The following is an 18,542-nucleotide window of genomic DNA, read 5'->3' as shown; positions in this document are numbered from 1 at the left end:
AAAGCAAAGCTAAAATAAAGTTGTCCTTCCTACAGTATACAAGTGCTTGGGCCCAGCCTCTCCGGAAGGAATAGCAGAGCCATCAGATGCTTACACCTACTTGAGTAATAGGCTTCGATGTGAGAACATGGTATTTCGCTGACTATCGTAAACACTTCTGTTTGACATTTTGAATTGAGGGCTCAATAAGAAAATCGATCTGCAGAACACACACTCCTGTAGGATTCCCTCGCTCTGCGGCAAACGTGGGCTGACGGCACTGTGATTTGCTGGCCGCCCAGATACCATGAACAGCATTGATGCTAATGATTTTCCAAAGTCACAAAGCTTATTTCTGGTAAAGTGCTGGGTAAAGCCAATCATCATCATCATCTCTCACTTTACACAGCAGCTGTATTCTTGGAACGTTCCATGTGAATTAGAACCAGGCAATTAATGCCTTTGTGTTTTATATAAATTGAAGTTGAGTCCCGGCCTCAGATGGTTTGCTCCTGGTGTTACATGCATGTGAGCATCCGGGGGGACATTCGAGAATCGTTCGGGTTGTAGGATGGCTCATCACTGTGTAGGATGGTCCTTCACATGGCCATAAGTCCAGCATCTCTGACTCCTGTCCCCTGAATGCCAGTAGCCACCTTGGGGTCACTGTCCTAATGAAACATGTCCCTGTAATTCTGAGCATGGGCTCTGGCAGGGATTCGTGCCACGTGTAGACCCACTGGCCCAGCTGACGCCTGGGGCTCCCAGTCCTGCTGCCGCGTTGACCTCTGTCTTCCCTCTCCGGCTACTGTCTAGGCCCAGCTGATCGCACAGTCCATTGGGCAGGCATTCAGCGTGGCGTACCAGGAATTCCTCAGGGCCAATGGGATCAACCCTGAAGATCTCAGCCAGAAGGAGTATAGTGACCTGCTCAACACCCAGGACATGTACAACGATGACCTGATCCACTTCTCCAAGTCAGAAAACTGCAAAGATGTAGGTACTTCTCTGAGCTCAGCCAGCCAGGCAGAAGGCCCGGGAGTGTGGGGCGACCCTGCTGTGGAAGGAAGGTGGAACAGTTTTGGGGGGTAGGGGGGGCAGGGGGGAGTGTAGTTGGCAGGATGTTGCTGAGGGCTCGGGCCCATCTCTGGCTCCCCTCTCATAAGGCCCTGTCATTAAAGACTACCGTAGAGGGCCGTCCCCACGGTGGGGCATCCTCTGCTCCTGGCAGTCCTAAGCTAAGTTTGGGGTGGGTTCCAGAGGTGAACAGGACCTGAACCCCGCCCTTACCAAGCCCACCATCTAGGAAAGGGCACGGAGAAGGTAAGTGATGGTGCTGGACACAAGCGCTAGTCAGAGACCCCTGTGTGCGACAGAAGAGAGCAGGGGCAGGACTCAGGGATAGATGCTGTGCAGGGGGGCAGCCCCGCAAGTTCAGACAGAGCTTTGGAGGAGAACGTAGCCATCTGAGCTGGTCTGGAGGTATGGGTGTTTTTCGGAAAGCGTGAAGGATTTGAGAGGGCTGGGCCAAAGTAACGGAAGCAGGAAGGTCAGAAAGCTCAGGGATTGTCTGGGGAGCCATGGATGAGACAGCCCTGCTGGAGCACAGGGTGTGTGTGGAAGAGGACGTGAAGAGGCCCCCACAGGGTTCAGGTCAGAACTGGGGGCCTTGAAAGTCTAGCTGAGGGGCTTGGGCTTTATCCAGTAGACAAAAGTACCTTGATGAGAAAGCGATCTTTTTCTTTGGTGATGTAGGTTAGGTGTTCTCTGTTCCCTAGAAGCAGAGCCTGAGACAGGGACTCTTGTTGAAGGGGTTTTGGGGAGAGTGCCCTCAGGAAGAAGCGAGTGTGGGCAGCAGCGTGGTGGGGACGCTGAGGAGGAACGTGGCCTTGCTGGAGGGATGAGCTTCATTCTGATCCAGAGGAGGCTCTGGGTCACAGATCATAGGGCGGGCTTGTCCCACCTCGGGTCAAAGGGTTTGGCAGGCAGTCAGTCACTGACACCAAGATCAGAATGGGGTGTCTCGGTGTGCTCAGGCCACCTTAACAGACTACAGCAGATCGGGCCGCTTCACAACAAAAAACGTATTGTCTCACTGTTCTAGAGGCTTAAAGTCCAAGATCAAGGTGTCCACAGGGTCGGTTCCTTCTGAGGGCTGAGGGGCAAGGGTGTGTTCCAGGCCCCTCACCCTGGCTCGGAGAGAATGGTCTTCCCCCTATGTCTTCACATTGTCTCCCGTCTCTGCTTGTATGTGTCTGCGTCCATACCTTCCCTTCCTGTGAGGACACCAGTCATCCTGAATCAGGGCCCACCCTAAAGACCTCATTTTAACTTGATTGCCTCTGTAAAGACTCTGTATCCAAATCAGGTTATATTCTGAGGTCCTGGCAGTTTGGCCTCCAACATACGAATTTCGAGGGCAACACAACAACCCCTCATAGGGAGTGTCTCCCGTTGGGCAGCTCTCCAGAGTAGCGGCCGGCCGCTAGCTTCATCGGCCAAGAGAAGGGACACCAGCCTGAGAGGGGCTTTGTCAGGCCCCAGCAGCCGCCACAAAGGCGTGTGTTCAAGCCTATGTGTATCCGTGACTACGAGTAAATAAATAATACGCTCTTTGTCAGAGGCTTCCAGAAAGTGTCTTGCCCCTTTGTAGTGTCTCTGCAAACCTTCGCCGACTGCAGGTATCCAAACTTGACCCCTGTCTTCTCTGCCCTGCCAAGGAAGGCCACACAAAATTATGCCTATCTAGAATATGGTCTTCTACGTGCGCTTCCAACCTTTTGGTTGTGATAATCTTAGCATCCCTTTTTCTTTTCCTTTCTCTTCGGCTTGCTCCTTGCAAAGAAATGTTTCTATAATGTCTATTTGTTTATTTTTAACTCAAGAATCTTAAATGTGGGAGGGAATTTGTGAAGCTCTGTGGAATGGGGCAGCCTTTGCATAAAATCCAAAAGCTATTTCTGGAAACCGTAATGCACCACCAACGTCCCCACCCACACAGCCTCTCTTCCTGCTCCCCGAGAACTACGGGAAAAAAGCACCTGGTGTCCCTTTTGTTCATCTGGCCAAGGCAAGATTGCTCATGTGGAGCAAGCTTTACAAGAAATTATACGAACCTGTGTTACATCATTTCTTACCAAATGCCATGGAATCGAGAGAAGACAGGACTTGTCTGGGTCAGAACCATCAAGGAAATGCCTTTCTCCTGTAGTCAAGACAGGAAGTTGGGGGGAAGCTTTGATTTGTGCCCCTACTCTGGGTGGTTGCTGATTCAGGTTTTTGGTTTTGTGTTTTCCTTTTAGGTCTTCATAGAGAAGCAGAAAGGAGAAATCCTAGGTGTGGTGATTGTGGAGTCTGGCTGGGGGTCCATCTTGCCAACCGTGATCATAGCCAACATGATGCACGGAGGGCCCGCCGAGAAATCGGGGAAGCTGAACATCGGGGACCAGATCATGTCCATAAACGGCACCAGCCTGGTGGGCTTGCCTCTGTCCACCTGCCAGAGCATCATTAAGGTACCTGGAAGTGGGAGAAGATGACTAATGTTATACACCTCAGATGGATGATGTGTGACTGCTTTTCAGTCATTCATCTCATGAACAGACACTAAGTGTCGGGCCCACAGGAGGGAGGACACGGATAAAGGCATGTGCTCGCACTCAGGCTCTGAACCACCAAGTTACTAATACAGGCTCCTCCCTGAAATCGTTCCTAGATCAAAGACAGTATATTTGGCTCACATAACACCACTCTCTGTACTGTGCCCCTTGCAGGCATCACTAATCAATCACAGCACTCTCTTTTCCGAAGCCTAGATTCAGCCTTAACTGAATTTCCTGCCGCTCGGTAATCCAGTTGCTTAGAATCAGATAGATGTACTTGAGGTGATTGGCCATCCCTGTTGGAAATCATGGAAATGCTTCAAGTCTGAGAGCATGGTTTCCTTCGTGGTGGCTGTGGCTGTGATCCAAGGGAGCGTGTCATCCCCTGGAGCTTGCATAATGGGATCCACACGTGCCGTGAGAAGGGGGGACTTCTGGTCCAGGCTGTGTGCTCCCCCTCACACCGGAGCGTAATTACCTCTTGTTCAGCCCGAACGGACACTCTTGCATAAGGCTGAGGATAGCTACTCACGTGAGACTAAAACGTGAGTATCTGAGAGGAAGAAATTAGATGTTCTTCCTAGAAATCAAGCCCCTGCGTGTATGGCGCTTGCTGATGGCATGGCCCAGTAGGAGCATTCCGCCTTCACTACAGCGAATGTCGACCTCAGCTCCATGCCAGGCACTGAGACCCACAGGCAGACTGGGATCCCTCAGGGTTTCCTGAAGGCCTGGGGGCTAGAACTTAGCTCTGTGTGTGTATATGAGAGAGAGAGGGGAAAATGAATGAATCCATGCAATAGTTATCCTAAACTAAGAAAAATCACAAAAGCCAACATCCATGGCTGAGCAGTCCGAGGGTGGGAAGTCAAAGTGAATGTGTAAAGGACACAGGGATAGGTGCCTCTTTGTTTTTAATGAAACAGATCTATTCTGATGCCTCAAAAGGTTATCTTACCCAGAGAAAAAAAACAGTCCTCTTTGGCCTCATTTAATTTCTTTTTGTTACATCTTACACTTAAATAACTTCTATCCCTTCTTAATATACATCAAAGACTAAAGAACGTAGGGGCGCCTGCCTGGCTCAGACCGTGGAGCGTGTGACTTCTGATCTCGAGGTCATGAGTTCAAGCCCCACATTGGCTATAGAGGTTACTTAAAAAAAAAAACATTGAGGAACCCGCTTCGAATGTCTGTTTTCATTCAGACATGTTTAATTGGGCCTCCCTTAGGCTGAGCTGAACTATGGAGAAGCCAAAATATTAGCATGCATGTGGAGGATGACTCATAATTAAAAGGGTTCAGTGTGGGGGCACCTGGGTGGCTCAGTCGGTGAAGTGTCTGCCTTTGGCTTAGGTCATGATCTCGGGGTCCTGGGATCGAGCCCCATGTCTAGCTCCCTGCTCAGTGGGAAGTCTGTTTCTCCCTCTCCCTCTGCCCCTCCCCGCCACTCATGCTCACTCCCTCACTCTCTCAAATAAAATCTTAAAAAATAAAATAAAAGGGTTCAGTGGACCCTAATGGCAACATAGAGGTGAAGTGCTATAAGCATGCAGAGGGAAGAGAATTTTCTCTGATTTTTTTTTTAATTTCATTTTATTTTGTTAACCACCATACATTACATCATTAGTTTTTGATGTAGTGTTCCACGATTCATTGTTAGCGTATAACACCCAGTGCTCCATGCAGTACGTGTCCTCTTTAATACCCATCACCAAGCAACCCATCCCCCCACCCCCTCCCGTCTAGAACGCTCAGTTTGTCTCTCAGAGTCCATAGTCTCTCATGGTTCATCTCCCCCTCCAGTTCCCCCCCCTTCCTTTTTCCCTTCCTACTATCTTCTTTTTTTTTTTTTAACATATAATGTATTATTTGTTTCAGAGGTACAGGTCTGTGATTCAACAACAATCCTACACAATTCACAATACTCACCATAGCACATACCCTCCCCAATGTCTATCACCCAGGCACCCCATCCCTCCCACCCCCGACCACTCCAGCAACACTCAGGTTGTTTCCTGAGATTAAGAATTCTTCATATCAGTGAGGTCATATGATACATGTCTTTCTCTCATTGACTTATTTCCCTCAGCATAATACCCTCCAGTTCCATCCACGTCATTGCAAATGGCAAGATCTCATTCCTTTTGATGGCTGCATAATATTCCATTGTATATATATACCACTTCTTCTTTATCCATTCATCTGTCGATGGACATCTTGGCTCTTTCCACAGTTTGGCTATTGTGGACATTGTTGCTATAAACATCGGAGTGCACATACCCCTTCGGATCCCTACATTTGTATCCTTGGGGTAAATACCCAGTAGTACAATTGCTGGATCATAGGGTAGCTCTATTTTCAACTTTTTGAGGAACCTCCATACTGTTTTCCAGAGTGGCTGCACCAGCTTGCATTCCCACCAACAGTATAGGAGGGTACCCCTTTCTCCGCATCCCCGCCAACATCTGTCATTTCCTGACTTGTTAATTTTAGCCATTCTGACTGGTGTGAGGTGGTATCTCATTGAGGTTTTAATTTGTATTTCCCTGATGCCAAGTGATGTTGAGCACTTTTTCCTATGTCTGTTGGTCATTTGGATGTCTTCTTTGCAGAAATGTCTGTTCATGTCTTCTGCCCATTTCCTGATTGGATTATTTGTTCTTTGGGTGTTGAGTTTGTTAAGTTCTTTATAGATTTTGGATACTAGCCCTTTATCTGCTATGTCATTTGCAAGTATCTTCTCCCATTCTGTTGGTTGCCTCTTTGTTTTGTTGACTGTTTCCTTTGCTGTGCAAAAGCTTTTTATCTTGATGAAGTCCCAGTCGTTCATTTTTGCTCTTGCTTCACTAGCCTCTGGAGATGTATCTTGAAAGAAGTTGCTGTGGCCACTGTCTAGGATATTGATGGATTCCTGTCTCACATTGAGGTCTTTAATCCATTGTGAGTTTATCTTTGTGCATGGTGTTAGAGAATGGTCAAGTTTCATTCTTCTCTATATAGCTGTCCAATTTTCCCAGCACCATTTATTGAAGAAACTGTCTTTTTTCGATTGCATAATTTTTTCCTGCTTTGTCGAACATTATTTGACCATAGAGTTGAGGGTCCATATCTGGGCTCTCTATTCTGTTCCATTGGTCTATATGTCTGTTTTTGTGCCAGTACCGTGCTGTCTTGGTGATCACTGCTTTGTAACATAGCTTGAAATCGGGCAACGTGATGCCCCCAGCTTTGTTTTTCTTTTTCAACATTTCGTTGGCGATTTGGGGTCTTTTCTGATTCCATACAAATTTTAGGATTGTTTGTTCCAGCACTTTGAAAAATGTCATTGGAATTTTGATCGGGATGGCGTTGAAGGTAGAGATTGCTCTGGGTAGCATAGACATTTTAACAATGTTTATTCTTCCAATCCATGAGCATGGAATGTTTTTCCATCTTTTTGTGTCTTCAGTTTCTTTCATGAGTGTTCTATAGTTCCTAGAGTATAGATCCTTTACCTCTTTGGTTAGGTTTATTCTGAGGTCTCTTATGGTTTTTGGTGCTATTGTAAATGGAATCGATTCTCTAATTTCTCTTTCTACAGTTGCATTGTCAGTGTGTAAGAAAGCAACTGATTTCTGTGCATTGATTTGGTATCCTGCCACATTACTGAATTGCTGGATGAGTTCTAGTAATTTGGGGGTGGAGTCTTTTGGGTTTTCCACATAAAGTATCATGTCATCTGCAAAAAGAGTTTGACTTCTTCTTTGCCAGTTTGAATATCTTTTATTTCTTTTTGTTGTCTGAATGCTGTTGCTAGGACTTCTAGTACTATGTTGAGCAACAGTGGCGAGAGTGGGCATCCTTGACGTGTTCCTGATCTTAAGGGAAAGGCTCTCATCTTTTCCCCATTGAGGATGGTATTCACTGTGGGTTTTTCATAGATGGATTTTATGAAATTGAGGAGTGTTCCCTTTATCCCTATACTCTGAAGAGTTTTAATCAGGAAAGGATGCTGTATTTTGTCAAATGCTTTTTCTGCATCAACTGAGAGGACCATATGGTTCTTCTCTCTCCTCTTATTAATGTGTTCTATCACATTGATTTGCAAATGTTGAACCACCCTTGCATCCTGGGAATAAATCCCACTTGGTCGTGGTGGATGATCCTTTTAATGTATTGTTGGATCCTATTAGCTAGGATTTTGTTGAGGATTTTGGAATCCAGTATCGGCCTGAAATTCTCCTTTTTGATGGGGTCTTTGCCTGGTTTGGGGATTAAGGTAATGCTGGCCTCATAGAATGAGTCTGGAAACTTTCCTCCTGTTTCTATTTTTTGAAACCGCTTCAGGAGAATAGGTATTATTTCTTCTTTGAATGTTTGGTAAATTCCCCAGGGAATCCATCAGGCCCTGGACTCTTGTTTTTTGGGAGGTTTTTGATCACTGCTTCAATCTTGTTACTGGTTATTGGCCTATTCAGGTTTTCAGTTTCTTTCTGTTTCAGTCTTGGCAGTTTATAGGTTTCCAGGAAGGCATCTGTTTCTTCCAGGTTGCTTAGTTTATTGGCATATAGTTGTTGATAATAATTTCTAATAATTGTTTCTATGTCCTTGGTGTTAGTTGTGATCTCTCCCCTGTTTCATTCATAATTTTATTAATTTGCATCCTTTCTCTTTTCTTTTGGATAAGTCTGGCCAGTAGCTTATCAATCTTATTCTTTCATAGAATCAGCTTCTAGTTTCGTTGATCTGGTCTACTATGTTTCTGGTTTCTAATTCATTGATCTCTGCTCTAATCTTAATTATTTCTCTTTTAATCCGTGGCTTAGGCATCATTTGTTGCTTTTTCTCTAGTTCTTTAAGGTGTAAAGTTAGTTGGTGAATTAGGGATTTTCCTGTTCTTTGAGTGGGGCTTGGATGGCCATGTATTTCCCCCTTAGGACCTCCTTTGCAGTATCCCATAGGTTTTAGACCAGTGTGTTTTAGATCTCATTGGTTTCCATGAATTGTTTAAGTTCTTCTTGGATTTCCTGGTTGACCCAAACATTTTTGAGCAGAGTGGTCTTTAGCTTCCAAGTGTTTGAATTTCTTCCAAATTTTTTCTTGTGATTGAGTTCCAGTTTTAAAGCATTATGATCTGAGAATATGCAGGGAATAATCTCAGTCTTTTGGTATCGGCTGAGACCTGATTTGTGACCCAGTATGTGGTCTATTCTGGAGAAAGTTCCATGTGCACTCGAGAAGAATAAGTATTTTGTTGTTTTAGGGTGCAATGTTCTGTGTATATCTATGAGGTCCATCTGGTCCATCATTTAAAGCTCTTGTTGTTGATTTTCTGCTTAGATGATCTGTCTGTTGCTGAGAGTGGAGTATTGAGGTCTCCTACAATTAACGTGTTATTATCAATATGACTCTTCATTTTGGTTAACAGTTGGCTTATGTAGATGGCTGCTCCCATGTTGGGGGCATAGATATTTACAATTGTTAGATCTTGTTGCATAGACCCTTTAAGAATGATATAGTGTCCTTCTGTGTCTCTGACTACAGTCTTTAGCTTAAATACTGAGTTGTCTGATATAAGAATTGCTACCCCAGCTCTCTTTTGAGGTCCGTTGGCATGGAAGATGGATCTCCATCCCTTCACTTTCAGTCTGGATGTATCTTTAGGTTCAAAATGAGTCTCTTGTAGACAGCATATGGATGGGTCCTGTCTTTTTATCCAATCTGCAACCCTGTGCCGTTTTATGGGAGCATTTAGGCCATTCATGTTGAGAGTGATTATTGAAAGATATGAATTGATTGTCATCATATTGCCTGTGAAGTCCTTGTTTCTATAGATTGTCTCTGTAAATTTCTGTTCTATATCCCTCTTGGGGTCTTTCTCCTTTTATAGAACCCCCCTTAATATTTCTTGCAGGACCAGCTTAGTGGTCATATATTCTTTCAGCTTCTGCCGGTCTTGGAAGCTTTGCGTCTCTCCATCCATTCTCAGTGACAGCCTTGCCAGATAAAGTATTCTTGTCTGCATGTTCTTCTCGTTTAGTATCCTGAATATGTCTTTTTTTTTTTTTTAAGATTTTATTTATTTGACAGGGAGAGAGACAGCGAGAGAGGGAACACAAGCTGGGGGAGGGGGGTGGGAGAGGGAGAAGCAAGCCTCCCGCCGAGTGGGAGCCCAATGCAGGGCTAGATCCCAGGACCCTGGGGTCATGACCTGAGCTGAAGGCAGAGGCTTAACAACTGAGCCACCCAGGCGCCCCTAGGGAGATTATTCTTGATATATTGTTGAAATAATCTCAGAATGACTTTTCTGTGTTGTATTATTATGTAACTGTTTATTACATGTATCTGTAACATCTTTGTGTCCCTAATTTAGCAGTTGTACTACTATATATGTAAAACTAAAATGGGAACCTTACTCTATTCCATCCTTTAATAAAGTAAATCTTTGAGGCACCTGGTTGGATCCGTCGGTTGAGCATCTTACTCTTGATTTTCACTGAAGTCATGATCTCAGAGTTGTGAGATGGGACCCAGCATCGGGCTCTGTTGGGGCCTGGAGCTTGCTTAAGATTCTCTCCCTCTCCGCGCTGCATTCTCTTTCTCTTGTAGGCCTGTTGGGAAGATTAAGATATGTAGAATGAGTTTACCAATTCTGGCACATCAACGTGCAGTAAATGTTGTCAGTGTTGTAGAGTGCCACATGTCCTGCAGTATATTTACAGGAATATCCTATCCTGATGTCACATAGGGCTGTCAGACATCTGAGGTCCTGATGGAGGCAGATTTCTCACTCGGGTAAAGGCATCTGAGAATGCCATACAGACTGTTCACCAGCCACTAATTTTCTGTCTTTAGGAGGACCCAGGATGCCCCACTTTCAAGTCATCCTGGGGCTGCCTCTGTCCAAAGCCCATGGCTGTCCCCTCCACACGTGTCTGGAGCTCTGCCGGGGCGCTCCCGCCAGAGCAGAGGCCGCAGGGTAAAGCTTAGTACCCTGAATATGTCTTGCCAGGCCTTTCTGGCTTGCCAGGTCTCTGTGGATAGGTCTGATGTTATTCTGATGTTCCTTCCTCTGTATGTAAGGAATCTCTTCCCCCTAATTGCTCTTAAGATGGTTTCCTTGGTTCTAAGATTTGCAAGTTTTACTATTACATGCCGAGGTGTTGGCCTGTTTTCCTTGATCTTGGGAGGGTTCCTCTCTGCCTCTTAAGACACAAATGTTTGTTTCATTCCCCAGATTAGGGAAGTTCTCAGCTATGATTTGCTCAAATATATCTTCTAGTCCTCTCTCTCTCTCCACCCCCTCAGGGATCCCAGTAATTCTGACATTGGACTGTTTCATGGTGTCACTTATTTCTCTGATTGTGTTTTCGTGGATTTTGAGTTGTTTCTCCTTGGCCTCCTCTTTACCCTTCTTTTCTGTCAGTTGGTCTTCTAGATTACTAATTCATTCTTCTGCCTCATTTACCCTAGCTGTTAAAGTATCTAGTTTAGATTGGATCTCATTGATAGCATTTTTAAGTTCTGCCAGTACAGCTTTCATTTCTGCCCTTAGAGACTGTATGTTGCCATTAACCAATTTCTCCATTTTAGCTACTGTCTTCACAAGTGCTACCCTGAATTCCATTTCCAACATCTTGGTTATATCTGTATCCATTTGTAAATCTGTGGCAGAAGTCAGTCTCTGAGTCTTTCCTATTTTGGGGGTTCCTCCTCCTAGTCATTCTGTTGAGGGGTGGTTGAGGGAATGTATGGAGTCCAAATTATTGACCACAACCCAAGCAAGATGCACCTGTTTTATAGGGACCTTAGGGTTGTCGGCCTCTTGTTCTCCCAGCCTGTCTTCTGGGGGGAGGGGCCTGCCGTGCTGTTACTCAGGCAACCCTGTTTGGGCAGAGTTGTCCCGCCCCCTGTGGGGGGGATGGGCTCAGTGAAAACCGGTTTTGGGGGGCTTTTGTTCTCTGGCGACTTTCTGTGTCTCTTCCAAGAGTCAGAGTAGAAGAGATGGTTTCCAACCCTCTGCCTCAGAATAGAGAGATCACAGTCTATTCTTCAGTAAGCTCTCCAGGCCACACTATCTCCGTTTCTGTCTATACTGCTAAAAACTGCAGCGTCCTGGGTTGTGCGCCCATCAGCTGGGCTCCCAGTCCTCGCCTCCCGGTCAGGGCACGTCTCTTCCCTTTGTACTTCTAAAACCACCAGTCGCCCCCAGTTTGCACACGTGGCTCCACTGCTCTGGGTTTCCGTCGGGGAGCTGCCCGAATGTCCGTTCCCTGCTGCCACTGGTCTGCCAGTCTGTGCCTGGTCCCCAGCTCGGGAGGCTGTCACTCACCAGTGGTGCAGGATCCGCACGGCTCCCTCCCCCTTCCATTTATCCTCCGATATCTGCCTGCGAAATCACGGCTCCCTGCTTTATACCTTGAAACCAACTGCCTGCGATATTCTGTTTGTAGAGATCCAGATATATCTTCTTACATCTCAGGCTGATTTCATGGGTGTTCAGAGTGGTCTGGTAGATATCCAGCTCAATTCTGGGGACCGGTTGGAATTGAGTATTCCTCTCCCCCCAAGTATTCTAGAGTTTTCTGAGTACAGATTCTCTGCTTCTTTGGTTAGATTTATTCTTAGGTATCTTATGGTTTTGGGTGCAATTGTAAATGGGATCGACTTCTTAAATTCTCTTTCTTCTATCTTGTTGGTGTATAGAAATGTCACTGATTTCTGTGGATTGATTTTATGTCCTGCCACTTTGCTGAATTCCTGTATGAGTTCTAGTAGTTTTGGGGTGGAGTCTTTTGGGTTTTCCACATAAAGTATCATATTATCTGCAAAGAGTGAGAGCATGACTTCTTCTTTGCCGATTTGGATGCCTTTTATTTCTTTTGTCTGATTGCTGAGGCTAGGATTTCTAGTACTATGCTGAGCAGCAGTGGTGACAGTGGGCATGCCTGCCATGTTCCTGACCTCAGGGGGAAAGCTCTCAGTTTTTCCCCATTGAGAATGATATTTGCTGTGGGTTTTTCGTAGATGGCTTTTAGGATATTGAGGTATGTATCCTCTTTTGCTACTCTCTGAAGAGTTTTAATCAAGAAAGGATATTATACTTTATCAAATGCTTTTTCTGCATCTATTGAGAGGATCATACCGTTCTTGTTCTTTCTTTTATTAACATACTGTATCACATTGATTTGTGGATGTTGAACCAACCTTGCAGCCCAGGAATAAATCCCACTTGGTTGTGGTGAATAATCCTTTTAATGTACTGTTGGATCCTATTGGCTAGTATTTTGGTGAGAATTTTTGCATCCATGTTCATCAGGGATACAGGCCTGTAGTTATCCTTTTTGATGGGGTCTTTGTCTGGTTTTGGGATCAAGGTAATGTTGGCCTCATAAAATGAGTTTGGAAGTTTTCCTTCCATTTCTATTTTTTTGGAACAATTTCAGAACAGTAAGTATTAATTCTTCTTTAAATGTTTGGTAGAGGGGCACCTGGGTGGCTCAGTCATTAAGCGTCTGCTTTTGGCTCAGGTCATGATCCCAGGTTCCTGGGATTGAGCCCCACATCAGGCTCCCTTCTCAGCAGGAAGCCTGCTTCTCCCTCTCCCACTCCCCCTGCTTGTGCTCCTGCTCTCACTCTCTCTCTGTCAAATAAATAAATTTAAAAATCTTTTTTAAAAAATCTTTTTAAAAAAATGGTAAAACTCCCCTGGGAAGCCATCTGGCCCTGGGCTCTTGTTTGTTGGGAGATTTTTGATTACTGCTTCAATTTCCTTACTGGTTATGGGTCTGTTCAGGTTTTCTGTTTCTTCCTGGTTCAGTTTTGGTAGTTTATACATCTCTCGGAATGCATCCATTTCTTCCAGATTATCTAATTTGCTGGCATAGAGTTGCTCATACTATGTTCTTATAATTGTTTGTATTTCTTTGGTTTTGGTTGTGATCTCTCCTCTTTCATTCATGATTTTATTTATTTGGGTCATTTCTCTTTTCTTTTTGATAAGTCTGGCCAGGGGTTTATCAATCTTGTTAATTCTTTCAAAGAACCAGCTCCTAGTTTCGTTGATCTGTTCTACTGTTCTTTTGGTTTCTATTTCATTGATTTCTGCTCTCATCTTTATTATTTCTCTTCTTCTGCTGGGCGTAGGCTTTATTTGCTATTCTTTCTCCAGCTCCTTTAGGTGTAGGGTTAGGTTGTGTATTTGAGACCTTTCTTATTTCTTGAGAAAGGCTTGTATTGCTATATACTTTCCTCTTAGGACCGCCTTTGCTGCATCCCAAAGGTTTTGAACAGTTATGTTTTCATTTTCATTTGTTTCCATGAATTTTTTTAATTCTTCTTTAATTTTCTGGTTGGCCCATTCATTCTTTAGTAGGATGCTCTTTAGCCTCCATGCATTTGAGTTCTTTCTGACTTTCCTCTTGTGATTGAGTTCTAGTTTCAAAGCATTGTGGACCAAAAATATGCAGCGAATGATCCCAATCTTTTGGTACCGGTTCAGACCTGATTCGTGACCTAGGATGTGATGTATTCTAGAGAATGTTCCATGGGCACTAGAGAAGAATGTGTATTCTGTTGCTTTGGGATGGAATGTTCTGAATATATCTGTGAAGTCCATTTGGTCCAGTGTGTCATTTAAAGCCTTTATTTCCTTGTTGATCTTTTGCTTAGATGATCTGTCCATTTCAGTGAGGGGGTGTTAAAGTCCCCCACTATTATTGTATTGTTGTCGATGTGTTTCTTTGCTTTTGTTATTAATTGGATTATATAATTGGCTGCTCCCATGTTAGGGGCATAGATAGTTAAAATTGTTAGATCTTCTTGTTGGATAGACCCTTTAAGTAGGATATAGTGTCCTTCCTCATCTCTTATTATAGTCTTTGCTTTAAAATCTAATTTGTCTGAAATAAGGATTGCCACCCCAGCTTTCTTTTGGTGTCCATTAGCATGGTAAATGGTTTTCCACCCCCTCACTTTCAATCTGGGGGTGTCTCTGGGTCTAAAATGAGTCTCTGGCAGACAGCATATCGATGGGTCTTGTTTTTTAATCCAATCTGATACCCTGTGTCTTTTGATTGGGGCATTTAGCCCATTTACATTCAGGGTAACTATTGAAAGATATGAATTTAGTGCCATTGTATTGCCTGTAAGGTGACTGTTACTGTATATTGTCTCTGTTCCTTTCTGGTCTGTGTTACTTTTAGGTTCTCTCTTTGCTTAGAGGACCCCTTTCAATATTTCATGTAGGGCTGCTTTGGTGTTTGCAAGTTCTTTTAGTTTTTTTTGTCCTGGAAGCCCTTTATCTGTACTTTTATTTTCAATGACAGCCTAGCTGGATATAGTATTCTTGGCTACATATTTTTCTCGTTTAGTGCTCTGAATATATCATGCCAGTCCTTTCTGGCCTGCCAGGTGTCTGTGGATAGGTGTGCTGCCAATCTAATGTTTCTACCATTGTAGGTTACAGACCTCCTGTCCCGAGCTGCTTTCAGGATTTTCTCTTTGTCTCTGAGACTTGTAAGTTTTATTATTAGATGTCAGGATGTTGACCTATTTTTACTGATTTTGAGGGGGGTTCTCTGTGCCTCCTGGATTTTGATGCCTGTTTCCTTCCCCAAATTAGGGAAATTCTCTGCTATAATTTACTCCAATATACCTTCTCCCCCCCCCTTTCTTTTTCTTCTGGGATCCCAATTATTCTAATATTGTTTCGTCTTACGGTATCGCTTATCTCTCGAATTCTGCCCTCGTGATCCAGTAGTTGTTTATCTCTCTTTTTCTCAGCTTCTTTATTTTCCATCATTTGGTCTTCTATATCACTGATTCTCTCTTCTGCCTCATTTATCCTAGCAGTTAGAGCCTCCATTTTTGATTGCACCTCATTAATAGCCTTTTTGATTTCGACTTGGTTAGATTTTAGTTCTTTTATTTCTCCAGAAAGGGATTCTCTAGTATCTTCCATACTTTTTTCAAGCCCAGCTAGTATCTTTATAATCATCATTCTAAACACTATTTCCGACATCTTACTAATGCCCATATTGATTAGGTCCCTGGCAGTCGGTACTGCCTCTTGTTCTTTTTTTTGAGGTGAGTTTTTCTGTCTTGCCATTTTGTCCAGAGAGTAGATGAATGTGAGAACAAAATGCTAAAAGGATAACAACAACTCCAGAGAAGTATACACTAAACATCAGAAGAGACCTGAAACTGGGGGGAAAAGAAAACGAAAGAAAAAATATATATATGATCAGGCTGGTGAATAGATGAGAGCAACACACTAGATTTGGGGTGTATTTTCGTCTGTTAGAAGAAGCTGCCTCCCAAATTTTAAAGAAGGAAAAACTTATGTATGTACAAAAATAAGGGTAAATATGATGAAGGGATGGAATATGACTATAAAGATGAAAATTATAAAAGATTTTATAAAAGGAATTGATAAGTTGGTTGAAAAAACAAAATTTAAGGGTGCCTGGGTGGCTCAGTTGGTTAAGCGACTGCCTTCATCTCAGGTCATGATCCTGGAGTCCCGGGATCGAGTCCCGCATCGGGCTCCCTGATCAGCAGGGAGTCTGCTTCTCTCTCTGACCCTCCCCCCTCTCATGCTCTCTATCTCATTCTCTCTCTCAAATAAATAAAATCTTTAAAAAAAAATAAATAAAATAAAATAAAATTTAAAAAAAAAATAAAAGGGATAGAGAATGTGATCAGGCGGGAGACTAGAACAAAGCCATACACTAGAGATTTAGGGTATATTTTGGTCTGTTAGAAGAAACTGTATCCCAAAATTTTAAAGAGAGAAAAACATACACACATATATATATACACACACACACACACACACACACACAAAATAAGGTTAACTACAATGAAAGGATAGAATATGACTCTAAAAATGAAAATTAAGAAAGATTTTTAAAAAGGAATTGATAAGATGTTTAAAAAGGGGAAAAGAAAAAAAAATAAAATTTAAAAAATTGGGGCGCCTGGGTGGCTCAGTTGGTTGAGCGACTGCCTTCGGCTCAGGTCATGATCCTGGAGTCCCGGGATCGAGTCCCACATCGGGCTCCCTGCTCAGCGAGGAGCCTGCTTCTCTGCTTCTCCCTCTGACCCTCCCCCCTCTCATGTGCTCTCTCTCTCTCAAATAAATAAATAAATAAAATCTTTAAAAAAAATAAATAAAATTTAAAAAATTAACTTTGAAAGACTAAAGAATCATGGTAAAAAAGCCATGGATTCTATGTGCAGTATTCCCCTAGCGCTGGAGTTCTGCCATTCTCATTGATCGGTAAACTTGGTCTTGGCTGGCTGTTCTCGCTGATCTTCTGGGGGAGGGGCCTGTTGCCGTAGTTCCCAAATGTCTTTGCCGGAGGCGGAATTGCCCTGCCCTTGCCCGGTCTGGGCTAAGTAATCTTCTGGGTTTGCTCTCGGGAGCTTTTGTTCCCTGCAAGCTTTCCATATGGCTTTGGAGGCCAAGAGTGAAAATGGCGGCCTCCCAATCTCTGCCCCGGAGGAGCCGAGAACTCGGGGCCACACTCCTCAGTGCACCCCCAGAGAAAAGCAGTCAGTCACTCCCATCTCCCCGGTCTCCAGCTGCACTCCGTGCTCCCCCAGCCTGTGACCAAGCATTTCTATCTCTGGCACTCGACTCGATGTGGAGTCTCCAAAGCCAGCAGATCCCTGCGGTGCACTCCCGCGCCGCTCCTCCCGGGGGAGGAAGGGGAGTCTCCCCGGATCTGCCGCTTGTTGGGTCCCTGCTGGAAGAGCAGTGGCCCGACATGGTGGCACAAATTTGTTCTTCTGATGCTTTCCATGGCTTCTTTGTTGAGCAAACCTTACTCCTTGTGAATGATACACACCCTGCTGTTGTCTGTATGGGGGATCATGGTGTCGGCGAAAATGCTTGGGTTTGAAAACAACAGATCTGGGGTTGGATCCCACTGCTGGTGTGCATTGCTGAGTATTTCTGAGCCTCAATTTCTTCTTCTGTAAAACGGACATAGTTATAGCTGCAGTTTGTCAAGGAGACTGAGGAGACGGCTCCTGTGGGTGGCAAGAGTCCATGCTCAGTGACAGGTAGTTCGGCTGGTTTCATCATCGGGACAGAGTGTGATGGACGGTGATGGTGGGGTGCTCACACGTGGTGCTAACATGGTGGTGGCCGACTGGTCATCAGGCCCCCCAGCTCCCGCACCAGCCATCACTCCCACCCCACCACGCTCCCCATGCTCTCAGAGCACACTGGCCGCAGGTGCAAGAGGTACATCACCTCTTCAGAGCCTGAGTTGGTTCATCTAGCAGTGGGTTATCCCTGCCCGGGCACCATCGGCCTGTGTGGGGCTGCTTCACGAGTCCCCAAAATTTTTGCCTTGGGTGCTGTCAGCTTTGATGTCCTCTGCCTCCCTCGCTGGCTGCCATCTCCACTGTGCCCCATTCACGTTTCAGGGCCTGAAGAACCAGCCCCGGGTGAAGCTGAACATTGTGAGGTGTCCTCCAGTGACCACCGTGTTGATCAGGAGACCAGACCTGCGCTACCAGCTGGGTTTCAGCGTCCAGAACGGAATCGTAAGTCCGGCTCTGCGCTTCCTCCCAAAAGTCTTAGAACTCTGGCACAGTGTTTGGTTTTACTTTTTTTTTTTTTTAAAGCCAGGCAGGTCCCCAGATGAATCCAGCAAGGAGAGGGCTGGGTGGGGGAGGGCCGCTCTGCCTCCTCCGTGGGCAGATCCCCTTCGGGCAGAGAATTCTGTGCCTTCCACAGGAGAAAAAAAGGTGCTAGCCGCAGTCAGGGCCCTGAGTCTCTAGGTGATGGTGCAGGGTGGCACTCCCAGCTGCCAACTTGAGATGGTCTGGGACGTGCCTCCGAGCGCTTCTTCCCCCTCCAGCCCTGGGTGTGCAGTGCTGGGGCTGGGCGGGCTCCCCGGTGATTCCAGGCACTGCCCAGGGGCGGCGCCCCCGGGCCTGTGACACATGAATGGCCTCCGCCTT

The 18,542-nt window shown here is 45.0% G+C and overlaps 1 protein-coding gene across 1 annotated transcript in view; it reads left to right on the top strand.

Moving 5' to 3' along the window:
• The window catches only part of APBA1 (amyloid beta precursor protein binding family A member 1), a 76,008-nt gene that overhangs the window by 54,832 nt on the left and 2,634 nt on the right, over nt 1-18,542 (top strand). Inside the window, exons 8-10 of the mRNA XM_021694416.1 lie at nt 796-975; nt 3,282-3,494; nt 18,003-18,122. Of these exons, the coding sequence (XP_021550091.1) occupies nt 796-975; nt 3,282-3,494; nt 18,003-18,122 (513 nt within the window). The remainder of the gene's footprint in view (nt 1-795; nt 976-3,281; nt 3,495-18,002; nt 18,123-18,542) is intronic.

Source organism: Neomonachus schauinslandi, chromosome 13, assembly GCF_002201575.2.
Source record: "Neomonachus schauinslandi chromosome 13, ASM220157v2, whole genome shotgun sequence".
Classification (NCBI taxonomy): Eukaryota; Metazoa; Chordata; class Mammalia; order Carnivora; family Phocidae; genus Neomonachus; species Neomonachus schauinslandi.
This window is presented reverse-complemented; position numbering and strand designations above follow the sequence as displayed.